At 32.1% G+C, this 27,883-nt stretch overlaps 1 protein-coding gene across 4 annotated transcripts; it reads left to right on the top strand.

Moving 5' to 3' along the window:
* Nucleotides 1–9: 9 nt before the first annotated feature.
* Nucleotides 10–27,469, top strand: LOC133181753 (carbonic anhydrase 2-like). Of its 4 annotated transcripts, none has more exons than XM_061316336.1 (8): nt 10–114; nt 23,223–23,333; nt 25,094–25,288; nt 25,389–25,507; nt 25,629–25,724; nt 25,839–25,953; nt 26,067–26,173; nt 26,301–27,469. In XM_061316336.1, the coding sequence occupies exons 2-8, from the start codon at nt 23,306–23,308 to the stop codon at nt 26,403–26,405; spliced, it is 765 nt and encodes a 254-aa protein (XP_061172320.1). In that variant the 5' UTR covers nt 10–114; nt 23,223–23,305; the 3' UTR covers nt 26,406–27,469. The 4 variants fall into 4 exon arrangements, with proteins under 4 accessions (XP_061172320.1, XP_061172318.1, XP_061172321.1 ...); XM_061316334.1 differs by lacking the exon at nt 10–114 and adding an exon at nt 8,932–9,130; XM_061316337.1 differs by lacking the exon at nt 10–114 and adding an exon at nt 9,909–9,941.
* Nucleotides 27,470–27,883: the final 414 nt, after the last annotated feature.

Genomic DNA, 27,883 nt, shown 5'->3' with positions numbered 1-27,883 from the left:
AACAGTGAGTCGATAAGTCCCCCGTTATATAAGATGCTCACAATTCTGTGTGAGTACACGGCTTCTCAAGCGAAGAATCCCGATCAGCAGACGAAACAACCCGAAGATTAAAATGTGAGTATGTGTGTTCGTCTGCCACATATTAAGCAAATGGGTGTCTTATTTGAATTTAAGAAGTATGATAGGCGTGTGGTTACAGAGTTACATTGTTAGTTGCTAGTCTGCAGCACCGAATTTACCCGAGTGATACACACTTGTCCCCTAATATCAGACCAAGAAGTCAGAGACATTTCTTTGATAGCCCTGATGTGATAGTTGCTTTTTATATAAGTCATTTGTATAATCGATTTATTTTTACTTGCTCTCATGAATGAAGTAGTATGTATTCATGTACATGTGTAGCTGGTATTGAGGAAGCAGTGCCATTGGTGGTAATGTGGAGTAAGACGAATTTCTTCTTTTCGTTTCGATAAGAGTTTTACACCAATTTCTTCTTTTCGTTTCGATAAGAGTTTTACACCAGGCGATTATCATTTCAATTTCACAGGAGGGAATTTTGAGGATTTCTTAATATAAGAGGGGGAAGCTGGATTGAATTTAAATCTGATAAGAAAAACATTAGGGTAAACTTGTTATAAGGGCATTGTTCAAGCAAAAGTTGAAATGGTTTAAAATGTATTTTTAAGAAAATGAATTTGTAGAGATAACTTTACATGTATTTTTCGTGTTGATTTTAAGATAGACCGATCCTCAGGTTCTGAAAATCAGCTATCAAGTCATTGAAAATGCTTACAAAAATATCTCTGACTTCACAAAGTAATGTGTATTTAGTTTAACCTATGGTATTTCTTCGAAGTTCATCATTAAAGTTGATCATATTATATAAAAAAAATTATCAAATTTCAAATGTATTTTCAGGAAACGCAAATAAAAACGCCAGCTATGCATTTTCTAATTCAAAATTGACCAACAAACATTTTAAGTTTAAAAAAAAAAATAGATATCCATGCATTCGAAAAAATGCATGGTTTTTTTTTTAATACGGTCATTTATTAAAAAAAAAAAAGTTTATCTGTTACTTCCAATTGTAATATGATATATTGCGTGATATGCTTTTATTATATGTATCATTAAAAGACATATCTCAAAACATTGGTATCTAATGCTAAATTAAAGGAAATTCTATCTCTAAAAATGTACTTATTTCTGTACTTTTATAGGGTACAAATGTCAACTTTTTACAAGACCATTTAATATTTCTAAGACTTCAAAGAACCTTGAATAAAATTGAGATGCATGAAATGAAAATTGGTCGGGAATAGAATTCAATTTCAAGCTTCTTTGTGGACTTTTTGTTTAAATAGTAATTTTAATAGTTGTCGTTTCTGACTGAGGAGCGGATATCGTAATTGTCTTTACCATAAATCGCAGTATATTTAATACATGTATTCGATTAACTCAAGAATGAATAAATTTATATATACTTCAAAGAACCTTGGATAATTAAGACGAAAATTAAGATGCATGGAATGAAAATTGTGCACGAAAAATTCAACTTCAAGCTTTATTTGAGACTTATTCAATTAAATAAAAATTAATGCAATCTTCTTCCAAAATTTTGAAATTCATGGCCCATGGATTATCATAATCATGCACTTAGTTTGTCTGCTTAATGTTATTCATTACTTGATTAATTCTTTGAAAATCTTTATTCTCTGATCCTGCAATAGTTCTTTGAAAATATTCTTTCCCGTTCCTGGGAATATTAGATCCGTATCCTATACATTGTTAAGCCTAAGATCATCAAACCTTGTCAGTTGATGCATCTTGGAGCCTTATTATGTATCAACTAAAAAAGCTAGAGGTCACAGTGGCTTTAAATCATATGGATATATATTTTCCATTTCTTTTTTTTTTTAACCATATTGTTACAGATGCTATAAGACTTAGAATCCTCAAACCTTAACTTTTCAGTTGATGCATCTTGAGGCCTCGGGTTGTGTAAACTAAAAAGAAGGCTACAATGACCTACTTTCTAAATTGTATGACTTATCATTTTACAATCTCTTTATCTATGTATTTTAAACACCATGATGCGTGGGGGCACCACATTTAAATTGTTGATACATCTTGGAGTCTAGGGATTTTTAAATTCAAAAGGTCAAAGTGATCTAATTTTTGAATTTTATCGTTTTTCACTGGCAAATCTTTTTAGTCATGATAAAAAGTCCATGAAGTCTTGGGATATGTTGACCCCAATGTAGCTCACAGAGATCTATACATGTAACTACTTATTTGAATTGGATTATTATCTATCGAATATTTTTTGACTTGATTTCTAAGAGGCTTAGGATCAACAAATCATTGCAGTTGAGGCATCTTCTGAGGATTATGTTGATCCAAAAATATTTACATTTGCAAATGTTTTCCTTTATATACTATTAAAAACTATTACTATTAAAAGCAATGTGTATCTATATCCGTATAAACACGCGTTCGACGTAATTTCTCAGTGACATCATAAAGGGTCGACGCGCAATCAATAGGTCAAACTTGTGCCGTTGAGTTTGAAAAAATAAAACATTTCACGCATTAAAGGTTATAATCAGGCTAATAAATAATACGAATAAGTCACAAATGTAAATATAAGTAATAAGGTATCATTTTAAAACATCTCTCGGATATAAATACGGGTTGGTACGAGATCAAATTTACCATAAAGCCCTTCGGGCTTTATGGAATTTGATCTCGTGACCAACCCGTATTTATACATGTATCCCGATAGATGTTTCAAAAATCAAAATGATACCTTATTTCTTAAGTAAACTCTTAATTTTGCAGCTGTACATTTTAAAATTGTTTTGGGTGTATATATCTCGGACAGTGTGAAGTCTAGGATAATCAAACTTTGCCGGTACGTTGATGCAGTTAAGACTTCGGGTGTTTAAATAAAAAGTAGGTCAGAGTGACCTGTTTTCTGAATTATACGGCTATTTATTTTCAAAATACTTTCTCTAAATATCTTGGATAAGAAGATGGTCAGAAAAATCAAACTTTGTCCCTTGTTGCATTTTGTGGCATTGTAATGTGTTGACCTTACAAGTCACACTGACTTAATTTCTAAGTTTATTGCTTAACATTTTTAAATTTTTTAAAACTTATATAATTTGAACATTATAATACGTTGGGTCACCATACCTAGACAGCTTACGTACTTTAGAGCACAGGGACGTGCAGGCGCGGATCCAGGGATTTTTTTTCCAGGGGAAGGGGCACTACAGTAAAAAAAAAATCCAACCCAGAAATTTCTTGACAAGCAAAGAAAAAAATAAATTCCTTTCCCAAACGTATTAATACTAGAAAATTTCTTGAAATAAAAAAAATCCATTTCTCACACGAGGAAAAAAAACCTATTTCTTGATGGTGAAGGTGGGGTCCACGTTTTCTACGGGTCCAAAGTCATTTTTATTTGCTTCAGTATATACTTTGACTCTGCAAATTCCAGGGTGGGTCCGGACCCGACCCCCTCTAGATCCGCGCATGACGTGTCATTCCGAAAGTAGGTCACACCGATCTCATTTTGGAATTTTATCATTATTCATTGTCGAATTATATGCAGTGAAGAGTAGATACAAAAAGCATAGGATTTTCAAACTTTGTCAGTTTATGTTTTTTGGGCCTCAGGATATGTTGATCCAAAAGAAGGTTACAGTAATTTTTAGAAGATCGATTCTACACCCTTGGGCCTCTTGTTACGATATGCAAAAGCATGAAAAAATATCAGGAAACAATTCAAAATGCAAAACATAATGAGCTAGGTAATAACCTTAGATAAAGAATATCTGATGTTCATCAAATTATGTCTCCCTCTGCAAAAATGTAAATAAGCTGTTTACACAGAATATGTACAGTCGTGCACTGTGTTAACATTCCAGCCAAGAAGTGATAGAATTTCAATGTAAAATTTGTAATAATTATATGTTATTATTGTATACTGATGGGCTGTATTGCCCAAAGTTATATTCTGAATAAACTATATCAGAATATGAAGGTATTGTTCAGTCGACTTACATTTTTGACTACGATTAACGGAAAAAAACCCACTTTTGTCTCCCTACCTTTCAGTCAAGCTGAAATAAACAAAAAAAAAAAAACAATATTTTTTTAAACATGTACATGTATGTTTATCGCCGAGTCTGTTACTATGCTTTGTAAAAATAATTGTTTATGATAAAATCTGCTGTCAATATAATTTTAAAGTCTGATATTTAAAATAAAATCATTTCTTTTTCACTTCATTGATTATTCTGTATTTTAGAATTAATTTGCAAATTAGTTTAAAAAATTAAAAAAAAATCATTTCTATTTCACTTCATTGATTATTCTGCATTTTAGAATTAGATTGCAAATTAGTTCTAAAAAATACATCAGTCAAATATATGCATGCATTATTCAATGACATTGTCAAATCAAAAGAAATAGTTTTGAGATAAAAATAAATAATTTTTGTCTTTGGCATGATGTAAATCATTACATTCGCCAAGAGGCTGTAGACGCCTCCTATAGTGTCAGAGTACGCTCCTAATCACTCAATGGTATTGCACCTATTTACATAACATATTGTACTGATTACTATAAAAACAACTGGCTCTATTTCCCTTCATAAAAGAAGTAACAATTCCTATAATACTTAGAGATGCCCTGTTCTGAACTCTCTGCACTCTTTGGGCACACTGTGTTGATGCAGTTTTGTTCATTTTAGTTTTTTTAAAGAATAATTTTGTCGGCGAAGTCGGTGCTTCTACCTTCTCTTTAACATTGCTTCTCTGAAGAAATAAAGGGAACGTATAATTAAGGACATAATACTGGTGACTCATTCCAGGAACCAAATTTAATGAGCATATCGAAAAAATAGATAAAATCAGGACGAAGTGACATTCATTATAAATTCATATACATTAACAATATACATGTCTAATGCGTTGATAATTAGGAAAGTGCCAGTAAAAGTATTGTCCATCTTTAATCTCTTTGATTTATATTGATTTTGTGAAATACCTAATTGTGTTTACAAGACAAGTAAGCAATGAATGGAATTTCGATTGTGTGCATTTTTATTTATCTATAAATCGTTATTTGAGAGTTTCGATTTTTTAAAATTCTGTCATGAAACAAATTGTGTGTAGAAAATATTTCGAAACAAGGAATACGAAAAAAATTATTAAAAATGTTCTTATGGTAGAAAAATCCATACAAACAGGTAAATTACAGGCAATTTATTAACCGACAAAATAAATTTGTACATCCTATATATTGTGATAATTAACGAAGTAATTAAGGCGAGGAATGAAGTAGCTTTCTGTACATGTAGAATGATCTCTTTTATTACAACGGTAAATGGCAGATCTTTTTTTAAAAGGATAGATACAGGAAATAAAAATTTGAGGCATCAAAGACCGTCACTTGTAATGAAGGATTGACAAGATTAAATCGTGTTTTGATCCTCTTTTTGACACTGTGTTCGCAAGGATGGGTGTTAAAGAGGCGCTTATTGCAAGGAGGTCACATGTCAACAAGACCCACGATCATCAAGGGCATCGCAGTCTAGGCAGTGCGCAAATAAATATTAAGATACATGTTCAAATAAATATTGACAAAATATTATTATCGACCGCAGCAACGGTCGATCTATTTGAGGTTGTGTTAGAAAGTGCACATGGGGAAATGAGACGTTATTTTTTTGCATTGCTTCTTTGTAATAATTCTTTATTGATAACACACGTAAAAGTTATGAATAAAAGTTTTAAAATTTTGCTTAATACTAAGTTTAAATAATTATTATCACGTTTCAATTTGTTTTCATCTCCTATCAGATATTTATTAATATTTGATTTTATAAAAAGTAAAAAAAAAAAAATGCTCCCCAACATGGGTGTGCGTAAAAAATTTAAAAAAAACAAATGTATTGAGTTTCCGGATATGAATTACAGTGCCTAAAATAATTAATAAATTGTAAACGAACTGAATTTTGTTTTGAATACACTACAGTTGCAAATGACACAATGAATATTTTTTCTCCACTTCACATTTATTGTGATGAATATCTATCACAACACGGAGAAGTAAAGCTTCATATACTTTTTCTACTTGAATTTTTTTCTTTGGACTCTTTCTTGTGGAAATACTTCAAAATGCTAAATATATTTTGCGACCGATTTGATGCTTTGCATCAAATTAACTTGTCCTTTACAGTATTTGACAGGATTTTAATGATTTTTTTTTAACTCCCCTATCGTCAGGACTTTGTCACTTTTATTTTAAGACAAGCTGTCGGCAATGAGTCTATGGTATAGCTGAATTATTTCTGGAAATCTTTACTGGTTTAAAAATATGGGATTTCCTTATTTGGCTATGACAAAGAAGGTGCTACATAACAGTTCTAGGCTAAAATACTACCAGAATGCCACATACATTCCTTTACTAACTACTAATATACTACCAGAATGCTACATACATTCCTTTACTAACTACTAATATACTATCAGAATGCTACACACATTCCTTTACTAACTACTAATATACTATCAGAATGCTACATACATTCCTTTACTAACCACTAATATACTACCAGAATGCTACATACATTCCTTTACTAACTACTAATTAGTTTCTTGTCATTATGCAAGACAATTTATAATTAATCAAGTGATTTCATTACATGAGCACTGGTGGATTTAGAGGGGGGGGGGGCAGCCCCCCCCCCTTTATGTCCAAAATTTACATAAGTTGTAATAAATCATTTTTTTTTGTGTTTGGCCGTGGGCCCCTACCCCGACCGCAAACTGGTCGCCCCCCCCCCCCTTTTTTCAAGATTACTGGATCCGCCACTGATGAAGTATATGAATTTCAATATAGAGGCATAAAAAATGAGTTCACAATGATGAATCAAAGTAAAATAATTTTATGTGTGTTTATTTTGTTTTAAAAGGATAACTGCCTAGTCAGTGCCTGTAGATTCTGACAAGGATGTGTATACGTCTGATTATAGCAGTGAACTTAAATTTAGTAGTGAACAGAAAGGTTGTGAAACATTAAGGTCAGCATGAGAAGTTAACTCTGGCAAACTGAAATGAATTTTGAAATAAATACTGATAACCTCTGAAGGTCTGGTGACGTATAGAGGTCAATAACCGATAAATCATATATACATGTGTACACAACTCATCTAACCGAGGGAACAGGAATTCTAAGGTTAAATAGTTTATAGTGTTTTTTTTCGGGGTATCTGAAGTTTGAATTATTGGTTTTCATAATGCATTATAATGATGCGGCAATTGAAGAAATTCTAATTTTAATGTATAAATTAAGCTTGTACTCAGAAAATGAGTATTTTTCATTCATGTGATTTCAATACCGTTGTCAGAATATGTTGAGCACGTGGTTTCTTACACATTTGAATTAAATATTGGACACATGGTTTCCCTTACATATTATAGATACAAGACACGTTGTTTGTTTTATATATTGTACGGGCCTTTAAAAAGTTTGTGCATGCACAAGAGCCATTTTACAAAAACATGACCAAATAACAATATTCATATCACTTCTACGAGATCGATTTCAACCCCTAAGATTGAAAATCGGGTACATTGCATATACAGTTTTATAAATATTCATGCAGTTTGAGTCTTGATATTCTTAAAACCCTATTTTTTTCTGCAAGTGTAATGAAGCCCCCCCCCTCCCCCCTTTAATCTTCTTGCCAAGAAATGCATGGATCTTGATTTATATACGAGATAATGGCATGTCGCAGAAAATCAATTAACTTCCGTAATGTTTTTTTTTTAATTGCACACAAACCACACAGAACTGATAATGAACTGGAACTTACCTGAAAGTGACCATATATCCTATTATGATCGATTGTACATGTAGTTACGGGTCAGATAAATAAGACCAGTGCATTTTCAAAATAACAAATTGAATTAGATAAAAATAATTGCATGTCTCTCTTAAGAATCTAACTTCCCTACCGATGATTCAGGAATGTTCTTGCATTTAAAGTATAAAAAAGTTTTATTAAACTACATACTTTTGATTAACATCTTAAAACAAACGGGTAAATACCGGTATATCTATTGCCAAGAATTTCAACTTTTATTGCTAAAATTAACTTCCGTAACGTTTTCTCTCCTAAATTTTACTTTAATATCAGGTTCGTGCCAGGCTTCAAAACCTTGTTATGTAGCATTTACTTCCTTAACATTGCCTAATGACCGTAGGTGTGTCGATATTGCTGTAAAAAAAAAGATCGATACCAGAACTTTTTTCCTAAGGGCACTGATATGTCCTTTAGAAAATGTTCAATTGGCTAATTGAAGCAATTATTTTTTTTCATGTTATATACCCTGCTTGTAAATGTACTCGATTTTCTGAAATTTCTTAGATTTGTAAAATTAATTGGAGACCCTCTTTTTAAAGTAATGGATGAATGCTATCGTATTTTAGTTTGATTTGCATAAAATAATTTCATTTATCTTTTGTTATATATAATGTTGAAAAGAAATTATTAAAGAAGACTCATGACTATTTTGGGCGATCAGAATTAAGGTTCATCTTACATTGAAATTTGTCCCTGTTTTGTAATTTATTTTGGAATTTTGAATGTCGTTGATGAGTACTGTCTACAAATTGGCAAACAATTTTAAGGAGTTTTATAGAAATCAATTTGTACTGCAAAATGAATGTCTGGTCGAACATGAACAGTTCATTTGCAGAAAAGGGTGTCTAGAAAAATTTGGCAATGAACAATGAATATATTTACGGTTTTGCCAAAGTGTCATGTCATCATATTTTGTCAAAGCAGAACGACAACCAACCAGAGTTATGCAATAAGTATAAATGGACAAAGTCGTATAGACGCATATCATTGAAATAATGTGGAAACGACGTTTAGAATTTGTGTCCAGTATGGGCCTTGCCGAAGTATGTTTTGGGGTTCACGCACGACGGTGTTACAAGTGGGGCAGTGCGTTTTGTAATGTTTGGAGACCAAAATGTAGTGAGAGTTATGTATTGAGTGGATGGGGCTTTCAAAATAATGCCAAATATCATAGCTTATTTCGTCATGGTAAGGACTCTTTATTACATTCAATTCTGCCAACTTAACCGTGAAATTTAGACTATACAAATATGTCATTAATGATTTTGTGTTGAATGTATTCCAAATGCTTTTTAAAATAAAAATGTGCAAATATTTTAGAATGATGTCCTCTGAATTGTGAGGCAAATATTGCCAGCCTTTTATTAAAAAAAATTATAAAGAGTTAGAAATGGGTTCCCAGTACACTAACGGTATTTACTGCAGCGAGGATCTTGTCCAGGACTTGGGGAGAAGTAACAACACTACGGAAGAGTGTGCTTTGTTAAACTCTGACGTCATATAACCTCTTCGTACCCATTGCTCTTCATATATTACTTCACCTACCCCTTGTTCTTTGTAATAATATATATATGAGGAATCATGGCCTCCAGTTTCAAGTTCAGAGATTTTTAATTGGTTAAAAAAATGTAATTGGATCCCGCTTCTGTTTACCAGACAAAGTGACCTGTGTATGGTCTGTAATTATTAACTTAACCTTAAGTAAATTAAAATTTTAATTGATCCCAAAGGATTTCAAAATGACCGATGAAATTTAATATTTACTTCTTCTTTTCACTAAAACTGTAAAGTATCATGATATAATAATCCGATAAAGGCAAGCATTATCTCAGTGTTTAGAGAGTCAATACGACCGGGATGAGGTGAAGTAAGGTCAAGGCTGAGGTTGTAAATTTTATCAATGAACAGTCCTCGATATAGTTTGCCTCGCTCTGGGTAAATACCCCAAACCCCCACTGAATACACTAACGGCAACAGTTGCCGCAGGAAACTTGCTGAGGTAAGGCCAGAATTTTACCCATTTAAAAAACATTTTGATTTCACTTGTCTTAAAAACTTTTAGTGTGAAAATTAAATATTGTGGCATATATGAATAAATAAATAAATAAATAAATAAATATATATATATATATATATATATATATATATATATATATATATATATATATATATATATATATATATATATATATGTGTGTGTGTGTGTGTGTGTGTGTGTGTGTGTGTGTGTGTGTGTGTGTGTGAGGGTGTGTGTGTGTGTGTGAAAAAGAAAATGCACAGTTTCCAAATTTCATTCAACTCAAGTGCTTTCTGGATTTAATAACCCGTCTTCAGGTGTTAATACATTTGAACTGCATAATATTAATATTGACAACTCTAAGGAGGCGAGCGTTAAGAAGGTGTTAAGATTTTGGTAATCAATTTAATAATTTAATTTTTATTATTATTACTATTGATTTACAGTTGATTTTATTGATTATACAATCTATTATCCCAAGAAAATTTCCATTTAACTTTTTTGTGTACACAACGTGCTGGTAACAGTACTTGGACTGATAAGGGTAATAAATTGAGATTTAGTCACGTGTTTTGTTAATATTCTGTATGGATCTCTGTCCTTCATTTGTCCTATCCTATCCTATCATATGTCGTACTGTTTTAATTCAATAATTTCTATACGTCAAATTTGTTCAGCAATCAGTGCTCGCCACATTAACGTTGCTGAGGAAGAAGGATTTTACTTCATCAGTGGTATCCAGAGAAATATCGTCTCTCAATCAGTTTGTTGGGACATGAAATGTTCGCCAACTTTTTTTTTAATAAAAGAAATTAACCTACACAATATGTTCTTTTATAACATTAAATGCGAAGTATTTTTGACTTGCAAAGTTAAGTTTACAGTTTTTGTCAGATGTTCGGCATGGCCATATGCATAAGACCTGTCTGCATAACATGCAAAAATGACTGTCTCGACACGTTACTATGAAATGCAGATATTCACACAACTTGCTAAAAACTATTAAGTATAATAATTAACAATCTAGTGCATTTATAGGTTGTTTCCGCTCGTTAACTCTGATGGCACAAAATGACAGAATTTGCGCAACAAAAGCATGCGACACAGATTTATAGATAGATCCGGGGTAACCGGATACAGAAGGGAGACATCTTCGCTTTAATTTAATACAAAGCACGGATATTTAAAGGTTGACCATGTGTCCTGAATATTGGGGTTATTGGCCATTTTTGATGTTTCATATGTAGTACAGTGTAGTAGCTGCACCAACAGAGGATGCCGGCGTCACTCGGTCTCTATTTCTGATGGTTCAAATTAAGTACAATTTATAGGCAACAGACGATACCCTCTTCTCGCGGTCTCAGAAGTCACGAGATCGTTCCTGTGGGTTATAATGAGATGTTCTGCTTAATTTGCTCTGAATGCCCTTATCTGAATGTCCTTTGTAAGATGCACCTTCAAATGACACTTTATGCAAATCGTATTTAAACGGGCGTTTCACACAAATCGTGTGTGATCCCCACCATTTTGCTCTGTCAAATTTCATTCCAATATATTTTAATTATCAATGTAAAATGACGCTGTTTTCGCTGATTGGTTGAATCCGTCAAACTCAGCATTTTTTGAAAGAGTTTAAAACACCCCTCTTAGCAGGCACTGCTATGCCATTCTTCCAGCCCTCAGTACTCCACAGCGGGTAAGATAAAATGTTCTTGTAATATATTTATTTTTTCCAAATAATCTGATAAATGAGGGAGTTGTTTTTTGTTTTGTTTTGTTTTTTTTTTTTCATTTTTGGCTTATTCTCGAAGAAGAAGAAAGATGGAATCATTTTGAAGAAAAACTTGTTTCCTCACTTAAATGTTTAAGTATATTTACTTCACATTCAAAATTCATCTTATAACCTTGCCAAATCATAATAACTATGATAAAATAATAATAATGAAAAAAGAAATAAAACAACTAAATGCATTTTTCCACCGGGAAAAAAAGTTTAAAATATTTATAAAAAAAAAATAAAATAAAAAACAACAACAACAACAAAACACGTAATTAATTCGTCTTTTGCATGATTTGTTTGTAACATTTAAATGGGCGATAGATCTGTTTCTTTAAGATCAGAACTGCAGCAAGATACATGTAATGTACAACCCATATAAAACAAACTTTTAATAGAATTTTAATATTGATTTTTTTTTAAGTTCACTACACGCTGTTTATATATTCTTTGTTTATCAATGATGCAGATCATGTTTTCCTATTAATTATTTGTGAATTGTGTAATTATTTCTTTGAGAATTGTTATCTTAAAAAGTCAATCACAGGAAAGCAAGGATTGATTTGGTTACACATTTTTTTAAGACGAAGGGGAAAAAAAAAAGTCACAAATTCAAAATTTTGTACATGTCCTCCGTGAAACAGATGTACACAAATTTCCTAAAACCTATAGATACAAGAATATGTGTTGCAAAGTTTAAATATAGCTTCTGATCGTCTTTCATCTACTCCAAAGAACAGTGATATTTTGTAATGGAGTCATGCACTGTGTTATTAGTGTATTAAATTTACCTTTATATATATATATATATATATATATATATATATATATATATATATATATATATATATATATATATATATATATATATATATATATATATATAAGTTAATACAAAAACCAAGCACTTGTTCTCTGTGTTACAGTTTTGTCATTTTTTTAAAATACTTACCGCAGCATACTTTTACTGTAAAGTTATTGGGGAAAAAATATCCTCAACATTTATAATTGATAAATACTATGTTGTTGTACTTGATTAATATTAAACTCTTTAGAGTAAGCTTAACATTGCTAACAAAACTGCATGTTTCTAATTGGAAACATTTAACGCGAACATCCGTTTGCGCATGCGAACTGAGTTGCATAAATACATGTAAGTTCTAGCTTGCTACAGTAAAGTCCTTGTGAGTTTTATGTTCCTAGATAAAGAAAATCAATGTTCTGTCTGACTTTTTCAGATTTTTTTTATCATAAATTTTTAAATTGTATTTCGATGAATCTTTCATTAGACATACGTGTAATTATGTTCTTAATTTCGTAGGCTATTTGAAATCATAGTAACATTTCTTTGCAGTTTATGTCATTTGGAGTGCATAGTGTAGTGGATTGAAACAGTTGATTGTCATTAATGGCTAGGTGTGCGTTTGTTTAATGTCATGCATGGTGCTCTAATAAATGTTCAAATTGTTAAGAAGTTATAAGATTTTTAATTTTTTTATTTAAAAAAAAATAAGACTCTGGATTATAGAACATGCGCGGATCTAGAGGGGGGTCGCCCCCCCCCCCCCCCTGGAATTTGCAGAGTTATAAAAAGTATATACTGAAGCAATTAAGAAATGACTGGACCCATCCCCCTCTAAAAACGTTGACCCCACCATCACCACCACGAAAAAGGTGTTTTTCACGTTTGAGAAATGGAATTTACGTTTTTTTGTGTTTTGTTTTGTTTTTGTTTTGTTTTGTTTTGTCAAGGAATTTTTGGGTAATATTTTTTTTTGACTGGGGTAAACCCCTCTGAAATTAAATTCCTGGACCCGTGCCTGTAGAAAGGTCGGAACTGATAAAGGTTAACTTTCCCCAGATCTATTACTAGCAGATAGCATAAAAATAAACTCCGAAGGATAGGCTTCCCAATATTGTGTATAAAGCACTAGAAAAACAAAATATATTACTAATTGATGATGAAATCTGATCAATTGAATAATTTAGGTTTCGCCATATGAAGAAAATGACAAATCACTCAGAAATCTGCATTTTAAAGACGTATGTCAAAATTATATCAAATTTCAATATTAGATTCCTACGGAGGCAATGTATAAAATGATGTTAATAAAGTTGAATATTTAGGGAAAAGGCTAGAATAAGCTATGCCGCCTGCCCAGTCCCTGACTAAAATTATGTATGAATAAAAAATAAATCGTGATATAAATGTGTTATCGAACAGCAGTTTGTAAGCCACTCCCATCAACAGAAAATAGTTTTGTATATCCCCTCGCCATCAACTGAAAAAAGTCTCGTTCTACGATGAAAAAGCGAAATATAAAACTACGTCTTTAAATATCTTTTACAATATTTGCATGCAGTGTTATAACTGAGTATGCGTATTGTGAGTTAATTTAAATATTGTTAAGATTTTATACATCGAGGAAATATTGCATATGCTACGCATATCTCTTGACAGTTCCCATCCATTTACATAAAAAAAATCCAATTTCTATATTTCTTTTGTCAGATTTTGATTATTTTAAGTCACTAAACTTAGGTCTCGTCAGTCATTTGGTAAAAAAACAACTGAAATTAAGGAGTCATTTATGTGGAACTATCCCTGTCCGTGCATTCAAATGACTCGAATAATGCATGCAGTGCTTAATACTGCATACTGTACTTAGTTACCGATAATTGCATATCCCTGTGCAGTCATTAAAATAAACAGGGCTATCATTTCTAAATAAAATATAATTTCTCGTTATTTACCGGTTTTGGTACATGAACTTGCAAGAATGCATTTGATAATTAATTAAAAGATTGATTGTGGTATTTCACAGATTTGTATTTCGCTATTTACTCCAATGTTAAACATTTATCTTCTATGTGTGCCCCCCCCCCCCATGGGCCACGATTAAAACATGACTAAAACAAAATTGAATCAACACTATTATAGAAACCTTTCACATTTGTTTTCATTTATGAAATATATCTGTATATCTTATTTCAAAAAAAAAACAAAACAAAACAAAAAAAAAATAAAATAAAAAACCCAAAATGTTAATTGATAAAAAAGTTATTTCCTAATTTCGGTGCATCGAAGAACATTTACTTTCTTCAGCTGATCAAAGAGCTAATCACTGACTTTTGATTCAATTGTTTATTTAAAATGAGTAGGAAGAAACTAATGTTTGTCTTGAATAAATGGAACAAACACGTAATCAACAAATGCATACAAAAAAGCTGGTTTTAAAATATAAAAGCTATTTTGTACACATTGTATTTTAACTGTTTGAATTAGTCATATTGAAAGTTTTTATTTCTGAACTGTCACCATCTGCAGAAAGGCGATACAAACATTAAAATGTTCTAAACTTTGTCAAATGTCAAAGGTTTATAATTAGACGGGAACATATGCAAAATCTGCACGATGAATGCCAATTTTCTCCTAAAAAAATTGAGGACTTTACATAAGTGTGATTAACATTGGCCCTGTAATTGTTTAACCAATGAAAAAAAGAAATGAAAAATCACGTGGTCGAAATCAGGCTGTTCTCTTTATTTCACAACCAAATGACCCATACTTTTTTGTTGAAATAAAGAATTGACGATTTTTATTTATGGTACATTCATATAAATAGACTCTGAGAAACAAATTCTCAGAATCCGAGTTCTTTTTTCATGAATATTCTGCGAGAATTAAGAAAAACTATGTACACATGCTTATATATATATATATATATATATATATATATATATATATATATATATATATATATATATATATATATATATATATATATATATATAATTCAAAAGTAGTTAAAAGATGATGTCACACAGTCAAAATAATCATAAAATAAAAAGAAAATGCACAGTTTTTCCTAATTTCATCCAGCAGAAGCGCTTTCTGGATTTAATAATCCGTCTTCAGGTGTACATACTTTGAACTGATTGAACAAAATCTGTTCAAATGTATGTACACCTGAATTTGGATTATTAAATCCAGAAAGCGCTTGTGCTGAATGAAATTTGGAAACTGTGCATTTTCTTTTATGATTATTTATACTTTTTAAATTAAAATTTAGAGGTCCGTTTGCGCAGGGCCAGCGTATAATCATCAGGTTTGATGGAACACTGTACTATGTAGATGTATATTAAATAAGAACTAGTACTTCAGAGCCTCAAAAAACTAATTGCATCTTGCCGGCAAATGACAAATTCACAGATCAAACCGGTGTTTCACTAGTCTCGAAGGAGGCTCGAATGACCTGCGATGCAAAGAATGAGATGAGGCTGCATGGGGGTATTTCAGAAGTAGCTTGTACAACTGTTTGAAATTTATTGTAAAGTTTATATGTTAATTAAGCTTACACAAATGATATTTTCAAGGCTGTAATTTTCTGCCTACGTGTTCGTTTAACAGCATTGTTTTGATTACAAGACACAACTTGGAAAATAGGGTTAATTTTTCACTATTTTCACTATTCAGTTTTAATTTAGTATGAAAATTCTCATTCAAAGGCATGTTCCCCTTCCCCTCCTCACTTTTGTATCTTTGTTGTAATTATGGTAATGAATGAATCCCCCTCCCTCTCCAGGACTTAGGTTTCTGAGTTTTTTTGGGGGGTAGTTTTCAGTTTTCCTTCTCTTTTTTATCATTTCTTTATATATATTTTTTTATTTGCTTGTAATAATTTCTACAGGCATTTTCTTTTTTTTCCAATTTTTTTTAACACCCTCCTTTTGATAAAACCCCCCCCCCCCCCAAAAAAAAACCCCAAAAAAAAAACAAAACAAAACAAAACAAAACAAAACAAAAACAAAAAAACACGTGTTTTTTGTCTGGAATATCGTGGATGTGTGACATCGTAATCAATGGTGCGACGTCTTCGGCAAATTTTCAGAGACTATTTTCAGATTGGTCTCGCGTTTTGTTTCCAAAATCATTCACTTTAGCGGTTTTAGCATATTCATTAACAAGTGTAAAAATTGCGTTTCGGTCAACACTTTAATTTATCATTTTGCATTAGATAATTATATTTGTATTAGGGATGAACTTCAGACTTGCTAGTAAGAACGCTTCAAAATTTTCAAAATTTAGACAGATTTAGTTATCTGCGACATTCGCGTTCTCGTTCACCGGCTTTTAATATACTGCTCTTAGGAAAAGATAACTCGTGCTAAGAACGTTAACTCGAGTTTACGAGAGATTAAAGAGGATCATTTCGGTCATGATGAATACTCAGTTGTTGCATTTCTATCTCATCTGTTTTATTGAACGTGTCCAATATCCATTATATATGTGTGTCATCTCTGGATCTCTCAGCACAGAGATGAGTGATATCACGTCTTAAAATTTTGTCCATTCTCGGGGAGGGGGGTCACAAACACAATATTCCTAATGATTGATTGATTGATTGTTGTTTAACGTCCCTCTCGAGAATTTTTCACTCATATGGAGACGCCACCACTTGCCGATGGAAGGCTACAAATTTTTACCTATACTCGGCACTCAGGGCCATTGAGCAGTGAGGGATCTTTTTCGTGCCAACACCTAGTGCGACACGGGACCACGGTTTATACGGTCTCATCCGAAGGACCGGTCTCCACGTTCCGCACTGGAATTCGAACCCGCGACGTAAGGATCAACTCCTTACTCCGCGACTCTAGAGCAGACGCTCTAACCACTGCGCCACGCGGGCGACATATTCCCAATGATATGAATTGTAACTATCGAGAAATTTATGAAAAAATATGCGCTTTGTACTTGTATGAATCTTAAAATTTTCAATTTATGTTCACAGAAAAAAAAGTGTTTGTCTGCAACGTGAAATATGACAATGAAATATATGTTACATAATGAAATTAGTGAAGACAGATCGTTATGGTTGAATATTAGATAAAAAGTAAACATATATTGTCCATATATTTGTTGCTAAGAACAAATCTTAGTCATGACATACATATACTTTTAATTAGAAGCTTAAGTGATAAGGTAATCTAGTTTAAGATTTTTTTCTCTCTCTAACCCCCCCCCCCAACACACACACACTCACACTCTCTCTCTCAAACTTTCCAAAACGGCGTATTTCGTGTATAAGTGTCTTAAAAGTTGGCCAACAATAAATGACAGGAAATCTACCTATACACGTAACAGTTTCATCACACTGTCCTGAAACGACTAAATATAACGACGATGGAATACACATAAATTAGTCACATTTTTTATGTTGTATTTAAGCAGATAAAACATGAAAAAATTCAAGATATTTGAAATAAAACATTACACCATATATTAAACAATCCAAAGGCGTTAAAGTGTACTTAAACCTTTCATTTTTTTTTCGTCGTCTTAGTCCCCCATATCACTGCAAAAGAGAAAATTGTACTGTAAATTCATTTTCTTTTAATTTCTTGTTGTTGATCAACAATAATTATAGGACTGGTTAGTGGTTACTATAACGCCTTGGTACATGTGTCAAATACGGCCAGACCGTGGAATTAATTAGTATACTTGTTATTTTGACTAAAAATGCTAAATGTTTCAGAAGATTTTAATTTCTAGATCTGGAATTCATTAATCTTTAGAATTGTATTTGATAAGCATGATTTCTGAATTCCCGAGATTGTTTAATCATAGCAGTCCTTGAATTGTTTAATAATCTTTTGAAATATACGGATGAGAACCTGCATAGGTTATATTTTCATGCTCTTCGATCTATTTATTTTTTAATTATAAATATTTACTAAATTATGCGTTGAAAATATCCATTTATGGGAAAACAATTAATTTTAAGAACATGACGATTTCTGAAATTGTTGTGAAAAGTCCAGAAAAAATGTTCATTTACTGATATATGAAAATGATGTCATTAGAATATATATTTCAGAATTGGTTGTGATTACTTTTAGAGATTGTTTTTGTTAGTTTTTACGACTCATATTCAGTTTTAAAAATTTCTTTTTATGATTCATTTAATATGAAGGAGAGTGAGATTTCTTTTTTAAAATGACAAGTTAAGGGCGTCAAATATTCTTAGATTTTAATTTCCGTATGCCCTTGGCGGTAATCAATTGACAAGAAATGTTTCTGTGCAACGCATGTGCTTTTGACAAAACAAAAACATGTAACGGGGAAGATAACCTCTGAGTTAATTATAGCACTACCTACTAAACATTTTATCCATCAAAATCACGAGTTTAACAAGTCTTTCTCTGTCATTAATCTTAATATAACCTGCTAAAATTTGTCAGATATGGCACCATCTTTAATCAACATCCCTGTGTCTTTGAGCATGTTTTTTCCAAGAAGGATTTGATTCACACTTGAGTGGTTTTCTGACTTAAGTTCTCGTATCTTTTATGTCGATCAAATGTCAGAGCTGTCATAGATATGCTTAGTAGTCCATCGGGACGGGGAAGTTACGGAATTAATAAGTAGATCACTTAACATCCCCAATTGAAAAGTACGACATTTAAGCAGTTTGAATTGTAATTTTGCGCTAAAAAATCCATTGTTTAATTCCTCATGAAAATTTAATCTTTAAGGCTTATAATTGTTAGTGTTCTAAGGCGTATGTGTGTCTTGTCTCAGTTTTTTTTTTCTGCCATCTTAGTTTGACAATATGAAAAATGTAAATCGATTGATCATTCTACATTAATGTGGAACGTTGTTTATATACTTTAACATAAACTGACTTTTCTGGACACTGTTCTGGAGTGGTATTGTCCACTTATTTTCCTTTTTGTTGTCTAAAATGACGAATAGTACTGCCCTACAAAAATGTTTTGAAGTCCGCTAAATCACGTCATTTGGACATGTTGATGAAGAGACAGAGGAGATAGATGTCTTTGGGGTTTTGTTTGACGCATTATATAAAGTATCAAAAAATTGGTCGAACAACAAACCCTATATTAAATCCTACAGTATAGCTTACAAAATAAAAAAAAAATTGAGAATAATTTACACATATTTCATATTCTGATACTTACTACATTGGAGGGAAAATAAAAACACCAAATGAATGCAGTGGAATAAAGGGGGGATACAGAGGTACAAGGGATAGCGATTTCTGGTGACTTACTTCAAACCAGGAAATAAACAGAAGTTTACATGTATCTTCATGCTTCAATGTCATATTGACGAATTTCCTTTAATCTTGATTCAAATCTACGTCTTCCAAACACAGTTTTAGTTCTTTTTCTTTTACGAGAAACAATGAAGTCAATTACGCAGCATTACCAGGAAGGCACTCATATACAACAGCATAAACTCTTCTTACAATAAGTGTTAAGTGATATACATAATATGTTAATACCCCTTTCAAGGCGTATTTTAAAATAGTGTTGGATTATTGGTGTCATAGACAAATTATTACAATACGGTTAATTATACATATATTCACATACACTATAATTAAAGGTATCAAATAATGTGTAAAAAGTGAAAAAAAAACTTTGCTTCCCTTCGTGCATTTGGTACAGAGCTTGAAAAATGGGTTCACTAGGAAGGAAAGAATAGCTTTTAAAAATCCAGAATTTCATTTAAACCTGTCTATAGATTTGGCCCTCTCATATTCTCGGGATCGCATTAATGTTATAATTTTTAAAACAAAACTCTGATTTCAACAGGAGTATACAAAAACATTTCACATGTAGAGAATAGAGAGAGGAATACTTATATTATGTAGACCATGTACCAATAGCAAAATAAGATTATATATTACATATCGTTCTATCAATTCAAGTAAATCATTGCGTTTCAAAGTTCCTTTTTACAACAAATAAAATTTTGTTCATCTTTTTTAAAGTCAATAATTATTTAAATTTAACATTTGCTTTGTCTGTAAATTCATTTGTTAGACATATTTTCATGACCTATGCTATATCATTTAAATAACATTAAAAAATATGTTGTTCCTCTCATGTTTTGTCAAGGTGTACTCAATCTTTTGATATTTTCAATCTTTTAATTTCAATAAGTTTAAAGTCGACAGCTCCAAATCCAGATAATGCAGCCCATTTGCACAACGCAGTATATGTAAATAATTCTTTATTCGCTACAGCAATGCAATTTTTTGGTTTAAATACTAACGAGGCGAACTTGGTCATATAAATAAAACACAACGCACACTGCGATTGGCCGAAAATTCCCTAGCACCTGTCAATCAAAATGGGGCGCTCTGAATGTCGAAGTTAATGAGTACTCACCTTTAAATACGAGTGGATTCACCTGCTAACCGTTCACTTCCCGAGAACTATCGGACGAACTTACTGCTGTACTTTTGTAGCTGGAAAGCAATCTATTCCAAAAAACCGCCAACATGGGACTCACGAGAAAGACCCAAAAATACAAATTGGTCCAGGATGGGAAAGGTTAGATTTGTAGAACATTTGGAATAACTCTTCCTTACAATCGTTTCCGATAATCTAAAAAAAAAACTGTCATAGTATACTATGTTGTGTGCAATTAATTTATTATTTTTTTTAATTTTCTATTGCTCCTTTTTCATATATGTCTCATTATCGACATATCTTGAATTTAATGCTGTAAGTCTAATAAAAGATAATTTTAAACATTTCAAATAATGGCTTGTTTAAAAAGGGAGTGGGGAAATCGCACTCCTTTGTCCTAGACTATTACTGTACATGTCCCAGGTTCAGTGTGTCAAACTAGAAAAAGAAATTTGAATCGATTTTATAAGGGGGATCTTTTTGACTGATATTATTTAGCAATGTCGTTTAGTTATTGTTGTATTAAAAATAAAATCAACGAATATATTTGTATTTTGGCATTGTAAGAGTCTTAAACGTTTAAATGAAATAATAAGGATAATCTGAATGGATTATGCTTGATATATTATTGAAGAAGAATTAAAATGACAGAAATTATGTAAGATTTTTTATTATGTGGGGATTAATATTCATCAAAAATATTATTCATCAGTGTATAAGTATGCTCATTTATCAGTTCAGTACAAAGTCAAATAAAAGTACGATTGCTAACGGAAACTTGTCAAAAAACTTGCATTATCTCCTCGAGGAATTGTGTTGGATTAATATTCATAAAATATGATATAAGGCAGCTTTTTAAGATGCATAACAGTTCAATATAAATTCAAATAAATTTTACTGTTGTTTTAATTAACTTTTCAAAATAATGATTATACATGCATGTATATAACCCGCATGCATGTGCATTAATCAAAGAGAAGTAAACAAGTGACATTTAATTAAGTATCTGTCTACTGGCTTGAAATGCATTTGGCACCAAACGAATTGTCACCAACGTAATTTTGTCAGGATTGATGAAGATTTAAATATAAGTCACTATAGTCATATTGTTAATTAATCAAAGCATTACCACTGCTAGATTTACTGATTAAAATATTTTGAAAATGAAACATGCAAATCAAGACACAATTAAAACTGTAATGCTGTAATTGTTCTGGAAAACGAAACATTTCCATCAAACCTATTTTTGAATTGACCAACATTTAAAAATATCTTCAATTTTAATGCGCAGATCATCCTTCACATTTTATTAATTTAGGGAAAATGATTTAAGTTTTACATTTAAAACACTTATTTTGGACGTCAGGCGAAACGTCTTAGTGGAAATGTAATTTAATTAATCAGACATATTTATTGTCAGAACAAGTGGTTAAATTTCACTTTGGACCTCTTGAATAGGTTTCAATCCGTCAGATCGCCATGTTTGCGGATGTAATGTCCCGAGGCGATACAAAAATCTATACCTCTATTTAAAACCAACATTGCGATGTACAACTGCAAGTTGCACAATAAATTGAAGAGCTTTTTTGACCCAACTTGTTGTACAGATGTATGTTCTTTTGGCAATGGAGGGAAACCACAGACTTTTCAGCAGTGCATAAAAAGCCTAATGTCATTGTGTAAATAGTCTTTATTGCATATTTTGATTCATACATGCATTCAAAGATTTGGGAGAGAAAACTATCACCATATGAAATGTACATATTGTAGCTTAAATGCATATACAAAAAATGAGAGAAAAAAACAAAGTTTTAACATTTTTCTGTTACACGAATTTTATACATTTCAAGCAATCGGAATGGCTTTATGCAAGTGCATAAACATTTGACAAGATTTATGTCTAACCCCTTACCCCCTTAAAAACATATAATAATGATTTTTTTTACTAGTATCACAAACAAAAATTGTGCGTTGCTGGGGTCTCTTTTATATATATTTAGCTTCCTCACTTCGAGAATCGGTGTTATCTGGTTGTTAAAACTTTATATACAAGGACAAAGGATATGCATTTATACAGTGTAATGCAACACTGAATCTCCAATGTATCTGAATACAGGGGTATCACCCATTACCTGGGTATTTAACAGTCAATACCGCCACAGTTTTAGAATTCATAAAGAAATATCCTTGACTTTTATGTTATATACTTCCCGTATACTCGTGTATACTTGTAAGTTCACCACAAGTACTTTATGTCGTTGTAGATCCTGTGCCTTTCGGAAGCATCCGAAAGCTTGTCGACCAGTTCCAAAGAAACACTGTGTCGGAGACACCGAAGGAACAGACCATGAGCTGGGGATACGACAAAAATGACGGTAGGACGTGTGTGCCTCTGCCGACCTTTCTACTGTGCAGTCTGTATCATACAGGCCGTATCATACAGACTGTATCACATAGGCTGTATCATATACTCTGTATCATACACGCTGTATCATACACGCTACATCACATCATAATTAACAGTGTTCCTCACTAATAATACATATTCATAGTTTCTAATATCGTAACTTCAACACCTAATAAATTACTCAGACCTTTAAAGTAATAAAAACTTGACATCACCCTCTGATCATACATGCATTAAATATCATCCCCGACTGTACCAAAATAAAAGCAGGGAAGTTTTATGTAAAAACCGAGTTCATATGAAATTAAATATGTGCAATAGTGAAAATAAACTTTTTAAAATGGCCGAATGAGGTTAAATATTTCCTCGTGTTTATTTTGGTAATTACGGGTATTTAAATCAGTCCATCGACCTCCGTTATTATTCCTTCCCTTTACGATAATCCTTCGACAATAATAAGCATGGAAAAAAAGAAGATCGTAAATATAATATCAAATGATTTGAAAGAAACACGTTAGGTTCAACTACCATCTAAAATATTTATATCAAGGATAATTGGCATATACAATGTAGGTAATTTTATGGAATAACTTTTACATAAAAATGGCACATTCAAGACTTTGCGTTCACAAAAAGTGAATGGTGTGGATACTTGTTTTTTCCATTGTTCCTTGAAAATACAAGATGCATCAAATCACATTTTTACTTACATATAATAAAATGTAGGTTTTTGTTGTAAGATAACTTTTAAATTTAGGGATGTCCTCTACCCTTGGAACAAACGTTTCATTTTAAAGTTTTGTGCTTGCAGGGGTGTGCAATTAAAAAAAAATAAGTACTAGCCCACGAGCTAGTGGCAGCAATAAATTTACTAGCCCCAAGAAAAAAGTTACTAGTCCAGATGTAGGGGGCCCTTGGGGGGGGGTTTAAAAAAAAAAAAGTTTATTGTTGAAAAAGTCAGGGTTTTAATGTTATTCTTTTTTAAATTAAAGTTTAATTCTCACTGAGTTTAGTTCTCACTATTAAATTAAATCATGTATAAATTAATAATTATGATAGTAAATAAAATGAATTCAAATAAATTATCTTATCTAAAATGAAATGAAAATCATTTTTTTTCATCTTAAATCATTAAATTTGCTGGAAATATATTTTATGTAAACTACATAATACTTATCTTTCAGTTGACTGAGTGATCACAAATAATTTAGATATCTGCATGTGTATTTACCATAAACAGAGGAATAGAGGAAATTCGGATTAGATAAAAAACGATCGTTTTTGGAAGTAAATAAGTTAGGTGGTACTGCAAAATGGATACGATTATGGAGATTTACGAAAAATAGGAGCATGCTGCCGAAAATTTTTCATTGCTTGAGAATTTAATAGCAAAAAATGAGTGAATTGAAATACCGATAGTGATTTTCATGTATTACATTGCTAGTTTTAATTTTTACTAGCCCAAGGGGCTACCTCCGTGCAGAAAACTACTTGCCCGACCCCCCCAAAATGGTAGCCCGGGCGTCGGCCGATGCTAATAGCACACCCCTGGCTTGATTTTGATAAATTTTTAATTTTCTAATGAACGTGCAATTGAAATTATCATTTATTAAGTGAATATATTGAGATTTTTCGTTGTTATGTTGCATTTATCAGATTAATCTATTATCGATCTATAATTTTTCATTATACGTACTTCCTATTCATATTCCGTACCCTTCCTCTCAGGACCTGACACCTGGTGCAATAGCTACCCAATAGCTAAGGGTGACCGCCAGTCCCCTATCGACATCCCTACAAAGTCATGTCAATTAGACAACCAGCTCTGCTCCAAACCCTTCCAAGTGAACTACGCCACAGAGAAAAACGCTGAGGTTTCCAATACCGGAAGTTCCATCAAATTCCAAATCAAGGAAACCTCAGGTAGGGACCTTAAACATGGAATTCTGTAAAATTATCAGGAAAACTATATAAAAGTCCTTCAAATTAAATATAATGAAGTATTTTATTATTTATTCTACAGTTTTGAGGGGTGGTCCTTTGGAAGGTGAGTGGCGTCTAGAACAATTTCATCTCCATTGGGGCTCTAGCAATGACCATGGATCGGAACACACCATTGACGGCAAGACGTATGCCGCAGAGGTAAGAATGACAGATTTAACCCACATCTTCTCTATGTATATTGTAAAGTGGATATTTGATTTAAGTTGATACAAAGTGTGACTGAATTTGTGGTTAATATAACTGTATAATTTCCTTACAGCTTCACTTGGTCCACTGGAACGCTAACAAGTACTCCAGTTTTGGTGAGGCCGCCGACAAAGCTGACGGACTAGCCGTCATCGGCTTCATGGTTAACGTACGTATCAACAAATCCTCCTCTTGATTGAACTAGAATAACTTATAACTGTCGTCGTGGTGATGTCTTACTGATACAGTCTCTGTTATTATGCCATTTTATATTAATTTACAGGTAGGAAAGGAGCACGGAGGATTCAAAACCTTAACCGATGTCTGCAAGAAAATCCAGGAGCCGAATGCAACAGTCCGTCTAGACAAAGATTTTAATCCATCCTGCATGCTCGGAAGTAAGAACAAAATAAAAGGACACTGAGAAACATATCATCTGTTGAATTTGATAACAATACTGTGTAAAATTGTTACATCTGAGGTCATTTATTATAATATTCATTTTTTTAAGAGCTTGACCACTACTGGACGTACCCCGGATCTCTAACCACGCCCCCTTTGTTTGAAAGTGTCACATGGATACTCTGCAGTGACGTCATAGAAATCTCGCAAGCACAGGTAAGATACAATATTGAAAAAACCTTAACAATATACTCTTTAGAATAATTAATAATAAACAAAAAATTGCTTTTTCTTCTTATTCTTGCTTCATGGAGATTTAACATTATCTGTTCTTCAATTGTAGATGGATGCCCTTAGATCATTAAAGTTCAAGAACGGAAAATGTATGGTTGACAACTACCGTCCCCCAGTCCCACTGTGTGGACGCTGTGTCAAGGCCTCCAAGTAAACGGCAGCCATATTTGTCATATACCCATAGTTGATAGCGGTCTACATCCATTTCCAAATCCTAGTTTTTTTTTTGTTTTTTTTTAATTTAATGACTCTAGTTTTTATGACTTGGGGAACACTCAACTGTTCCTAACTATTGTGCTTTATTATTCTCCTTATTTTAAGCCAAACTAGCCAACGAATGGTCAGATATTCATGGTAAGGAGCTTTTTATAACATGAGAGAGATTTGTTATTTATTTTAATGTATTTTTTGTAAAAGAAAAAGGCTTTAAAATACGCCTATGCCATTCATTTTAAATGTAATGTCATTGTGAATAATGCTGGTCATTATTTTTACATTATTGATATATTTATTGTACTATAGGTTAAATATGAATTGATTTATACAAATTCCCAGTTCTGCGAAGACAACAATGAATTCTATTTTTTACAAAATTCCCTTTGATTCTCTCCTATTTTCTGACCTTTTGTTCTGTAGAACCAGTCAGATGTTAAGCAATATCATACAACATGGATTCCATTCCATAGCTTCACTATACAACAAAACTTACTTGATAATGTTTCATTTATATTTAACCATTTTATCAAAGTCACGAATGTTTCAGTATCCTTATAGTATTATAGTGATCTAGAAAACCAGACTTTTACAAGTGTTTTATCAATATCGTTTTTATTGTAAAGTTGAAGTTTTATCGTTTTTTTTTTTTTTCATGTGTCCTCGAAACTCGTCTATGTGAGACCTACTTTTATGTTGAGTATTTGGTGTAAATCTCCTTTTAGTGGCAATCTTTGCACGTAGAAATATTTAATCTAGCGCCTTTGTTCCCTGAGAATGTATTTTATTGTAGTGCTATTTGGTGCCGACTTCCCTTATGTGGACAGTCTGGTAATGAACACGTGTTTGTTTTACAGAAATCAAAAGTTTGACCGAAAATCAAAGCTTCGGTTATAAATGATCACAAATTTAATGTATTTATGAAATTTTTATGCAATTTATGTGACAATATTTCTGTTGTTGACAATCTTTTTAGCCATGGCAATAAAATGATGTGTGACTCTTTGTACTTGTCTGTTATGATACCGGCAGAGCACAGAGTAGCATGTATACTAGTATAATGCTGGAAAATCAAAATGGAGTCGGAAACAAGTTATGAAACATGTTATATCTTTATTTTAATGATAAAAAATCTATTTGAATGATAAAAAAGAATCTGCATAGCAAACAAAGTAGTCTGTCACGTCATGTACGTTTAATTGTTTGATGCCGTGGGTAAAATCAGCTGTGATCGACCGCAAATTGACGAGTCATGAAAAGTCGTACAGAACTGTCAAAAACAATCAAAGATATATAACTTATAATTTAAAAAGCGACCACGTTCATTTAGAAAAGTTTGAATAGTCTTTAAAAAATTGTACATTTTGTACGTTAGTGCATGAGGGAATCATCTCCCATAGCAACAAATGTAAATCTATA

The sequence above is a fragment of the Saccostrea echinata genome, unplaced genomic scaffold (genome assembly GCF_033153115.1).
Source record: "Saccostrea echinata isolate AGI-Se365-2 ecotype Australia unplaced genomic scaffold, CSIRO_AGI_Sech_v1 ptg000009l, whole genome shotgun sequence".
NCBI lineage: Eukaryota > Metazoa > Mollusca > Bivalvia > Ostreida > Ostreidae > Saccostrea > Saccostrea echinata.
This window is presented reverse-complemented; position numbering and strand designations above follow the sequence as displayed.